Genomic DNA, 4,908 nt, shown 5'->3' with positions numbered 1-4,908 from the left:
GACACCAAAACTTCCCATTCAATGAAAAAGATCTTCTAGCAGGTAGGGAAAAGCTCATTCAGCCAACAAAGAACTGTGGCCATTTTGTTCCTTCCCAGAGACTTGGAGCTTATTTTTAAGGCTCAAATATCTACATTAATAGGTTAAGGCTAGGTTCAGACTACGGAATCTCCGGGCAGAAAATTTCCACCCGGAGATTCCGAGTGTGGCCAGCGCCGGCTGAATCAGTCGGCGCTAGGACCGCGCGGACACTGCGGTCTCCAATAGACTGCAATGTGTTCCGCGCGGATTTCTGCCTGAAGAAAGAGCAACCCCTTTCTTCAGGCGGAAATTTCCAAGCAGATTTTCCGTTCACAAATTCCGAAGTGTGAATTTGTGAACAGAAAACCATTCACTACACTATACATTTTAGCAAGCGGAATTTCCGCCTGCAATTTCAAAGCAGAATTGCAGGCAGAAATTCTGTAGTCTGAACCTAGTCTAACAGGTAAGTGGTTAAAAAAAAGTAAATAGTGTCACAACCAACCTATGTACTAAACTGGCCAAAATAACTGCATAAGGGCCTACAGCAACCAACTGGTGATTATCTTTAATTCAATTACACTCAAAGTTAAACTGAAAGAAGGGCTCTGATTGGTTGTCATAATAGCAAATCAGGTTCCTCAAAAAGAGCTGAAATCTGATTGGTTACTAGAAAACTTTTCCATTCCTTCCTCATGCCAATTCTGATAAATGTTCCCAATTCATGAACTGATGTGATAATTTGACTTTTAATACTCGGCTGCTTTCAAAGCTGCTGTAGAACAAGAGGGATTAGAACTTCAAAGCTTGTAGAATCTATTTTAGATCTCCCTTATTTATTTTCCAACTTCCCGGACAGTAAGACGCTGGGACTATGAGGAGCAGATGGTGCCTTGTGTCTATTTATATCCAAATAAATACAATATATCGTGTGACACAGAGAGAGACATTGGTACAACACACAAGGATGTCCAATAAGTGATGATCAGTGGTAAGGGGTCCCCCCAAGTACTTGAGTCATTCTTTAATATTATAAATTCTATTAAACTGTTTACTAACTATATTCAAATCAGGGGAAAGCTGGGCAGATCTGACAATGTCTTACTATATCTACTTCCGGAAAAGCTGAGTGGCAACTAAAAACCCAGGTCTCAAGGTTTTTTTTACCCATGATTTTAAACAGCAATTCCACCTAGTTTACACTTCTCAATTGTTACACAGTGCGGTAAAAAAAAAAAACTCCATACATCCAAGTTCAACCAGGGAGAGGATTTGCTTCTTTTAGTTGCTTCTGAGAAAGCAAGATGACACCCAGCGGGGCAGCCATTGCAGCAGATTATTTTTGTACCTTTATTATAGGAGGCACATTTTTTTGCCAAGAATCTGAATGGCCACACTGGTTCTACTTGGCATGAGAAGGGAGGCATGTTATGTTAGGTCCCATGCAGGTGCCAAGCGGGCACTTACTCTATTTGTCAAAGCCAAGATTGGATGGCTCCAATTTCACAGTCAATAATTAACTGACAGGACAAATAAAGTTATCACTAGATGAATATATGGAGGCGAGAGGAGGAAGTTACTGATATGAAAAATCATATGGGTGGCGTAATACAATGTTTACAGTAACAGAGTCTCCCATATTTAGGTGGGTGTTGGGTTGCTAACAATATCTAATTATAGAGCCCAACATTACAACATGTATTCTCAGTTACTGTATAGTCATTTAAAAAAAAAAAAAAAGTATAAAGACTTTCTGGAGTTTCTCACTCAACTTTCCTAGACTCCTGAAAGCCACCCTTGTCAAGACATGCTTCTCTGGCTACCATATTACTGACATGTTCATTCTTTCTGCTCAGAGATTGATTGCCATCTATGAGACGGCAATGCATTTCCAAGAGATCCAAGCACCCACTGAAACATTCAAATGTGCAGCATGTTCGCCCATGTTTTTGGGGCAGACATTCCACATACCCCAAGTGAAGAATCTCATTGAATCTATATCAACAAAACTGACCACAGAGGCAACAATTAAAGTATTTTTTGTTTGTCTTTTTAACTTCCCTCAGCGTGCTATCAATAAATGGAAAAAAGCTGAAAACCCATGCTGATCATGTCTAGGTGACATTGATGCCCAACTCCCAGAGGAGACAGCTCAGGATGGATTTCTAGCCAGCAAATGTAAACTATGAATTTCTATTCATTGCCATCAATCAGAAAGCATGAAAACAGCAAGGACTTAAAAAAATGTATATTAGAAAGTTGCAAAATCTTTCAATATACAAAAATAAACCGCCTTTGACATTCCACCTGAACGTTCATGGTTATAGTCATGGATCTACAATGACCGGTTTAGGTTCAAGCATTAGATTTTCTTGAATGTCACACACTTATCTGCATCTATCAGAAACCATTTTCTCGTTGCGTATATCTTGTAGTGTCTGCCTCTTTAGTGACTTAGAGCATATACTCACTCCCAGAACTCTGTCACAGGGGAGGTGAAGTTTGTAGAGTTCATTGACAACCCCATGGTCCTGTTCTTCCAGAACGTGTCCTCCACGCAGGTCTCTTTGTTCCATGGTTGGTGGCACAGGGCCCATGGCAACTGACTTTGGAAAGATTGGAACAAGTAATAGACTCCCCAGGCCAGGATAACAATGTAATAGACATTGAGAAGAGACACGATGACAATAGAGGCATAGCCGATTCCTGAAGCAAAGGAAACACAAAAAGCATTGGACATGTCGAAAAACAAACATATTACCAGCTATAACTACACAGACTAACATGAAGCTACATTGTTTCTGCTGTGTCTGCATTATATATCATTTGGAGCCCCGGCAACAATCACTGCATAGTGATGTAACACACCACGCATCCTGCAACATAATAAACTATTGTTACTCCACACAATGGAAGATCTGACAAGACACCCACATAGATAAAGTGGAAATAAAACCCAAAAGTGCAAAAGTGAGCCATCAGAGAAGAAGTATTACAGGAAAGCATGGCAAGTCTCACCAGTCTCACCCTGTGGGGGGGGGGGGGGGGGCTGTGGCTAGGTGTCTTATGTTAAATGCCGCATTTCATATGTGTCTCTTAAGTGTATGGTCTTTTACACTGACATTCACTGTCATTTATAAGGTTTTATATTGTTTGTGCTGTTGTTAATGTTATATACCAGGTAAGAGCACTAATGTCATGATGTTGTAACTATTATGTACAAGGTGAGAGCACTAAGGGTTAACACACACAAACAAAACTAGGAACTTTCCAGAAGGGAGGTAGGAGTTTGCACTAGTCCAGCCTTTCTACTGAGAGGAAGAGGATCAGGCTAGTGTAGGGTGAGAAAGACAGATGAGTGCAATACTGGACTCTCTCCATGTGAGAGGAGAGTAGTCCAGGAAAGTCTGATGCAAAGTCAGCTCTTTCTAAGCAGTCAGTCCAGGACACAACTCAGCGTAGTCCTAACTTGAGTGCATCAGAGGAGAGAAGTTAGGAAAGTTCCAGCTTTGAGGAAGAAGTTGAGCAAAAGCCCCAACATACTAGGACTATGCATTATGCTTGGAAGTAGTTTAATTTCTAATGTGCCACAACGCGCATTGGAGGCAGGAAGCCAGGTGGACGAGTTCCTCTGTCTCCTACATAACCCATCGTTTACCATGCCCCTTCATTATTATGGTAATGAAGACCATGCGCTATGCTCTCTGTGCACTCACCTGCGGCTACATTAGCATAATAATGAAGGGGTGGAGGAATATGTAGGAGACAGGGAATTTGCCCAGCCAGCTCCCTGCCTCACATTAGGAATTAAACTATTTACAAGTATAACACAGCACCTAGTGAACATATTTTTTAGTGACAAGCTTTATTAAACATTGATAATAATAAAAATAAAAAACATAAATAATGAGAATCAGCAATAGCCAGAAAAATGTGTAATGATCTAATAAGGACTATTCTCTTAAAGGTTTGCCATTACCAATTAAACATATACTGCAGAACAGCACTGCGACATTAAGCACACATAGAGAAGGCAAACAAAAAATAAATGATAATAAGAGAAGAGAGACAACGTGTACAGGTGATCTATTGGTGCACTGTGGGAGCCTGAGAAACCTAGAGAAAAAAGTGCGTTGGTATGAGACCTGAAAAGATTAACAAGTACATCAACAGCAACATCACTGCACTAGGAAAATACACCAGCCCTCGGAAGGGAAGAGAGGATAAACACGCTGCCACAGTGCATCCGGAGTCACCACGTTATACTCACATCTGAGATCACACACAACCCCTACGCCGTTTCGCTACCCGCTTCGTCAGGGAGTATTTTTTGTTTGCCTTCTCTATGTGTGCTTAATGTCCCAGTGCTGTTCTGCAGTATATGTTTAATTGGTAATGGCAAACCTTTAAGAGAATAGTCCTTATTAGATCATTACACATTTTTCTGGCTATTGCTGATTCTCATTATTTATGTTTTTTATTTTTATTATTATCAATGTTTAATAAAGCTTGTTATTTTATTTATATTTTCACGTCTGGTGCATTTATTTGATAGGAGGTATACTAAAGTGTTTTGCACCAAACGCAATTTACTTTTCAAGTTGAAAAGCAACTTTGGTCACATATCTTTGGATATTTTTTAGTGAGTAACACCTAATTTTACAGCTCTTCACCTGCATGTATACTGGATTTAGTGCAGGTGAACTAGCTGACAGATTCTCTTTAAAGGGGTTTTACCATATTTTAAAGTTATCCCCGATCCAGAGGCCTTGTCTGGACAGCACCCAGCAACATTAGGAAGCTGCACTGACACAGGACGGCTCAGAATAGCTCCTTGTTCTGGCACAGGTCTTGGCACTGTAATATTACAGCATTCATAAGATTCCC

At 40.4% G+C, this 4,908-nt stretch overlaps 1 protein-coding gene across 7 annotated transcripts in view; it reads right to left on the bottom strand.

Moving 5' to 3' along the window:
* SLC6A6 (solute carrier family 6 member 6) overlaps positions 1-4,908 on the bottom strand; it is a 345,728-nt gene that overhangs the window by 45,726 nt on the left and 295,094 nt on the right. For all 7 annotated transcript variants that reach the window (XM_056524916.1, XM_056524917.1, XM_056524914.1 and 4 more), the window contains one exon: positions 2,493-2,727. In XM_056524916.1, coding sequence (XP_056380891.1) covers positions 2,493-2,727 — 235 coding nt within the window. The remainder of the gene's footprint in view (positions 1-2,492; positions 2,728-4,908) is intronic.

This window comes from Hyla sarda, chromosome 6 (genome assembly GCF_029499605.1).
Source record: "Hyla sarda isolate aHylSar1 chromosome 6, aHylSar1.hap1, whole genome shotgun sequence".
Taxonomy (NCBI): domain Eukaryota; kingdom Metazoa; phylum Chordata; class Amphibia; order Anura; family Hylidae; genus Hyla; species Hyla sarda.
This window is presented reverse-complemented; position numbering and strand designations above follow the sequence as displayed.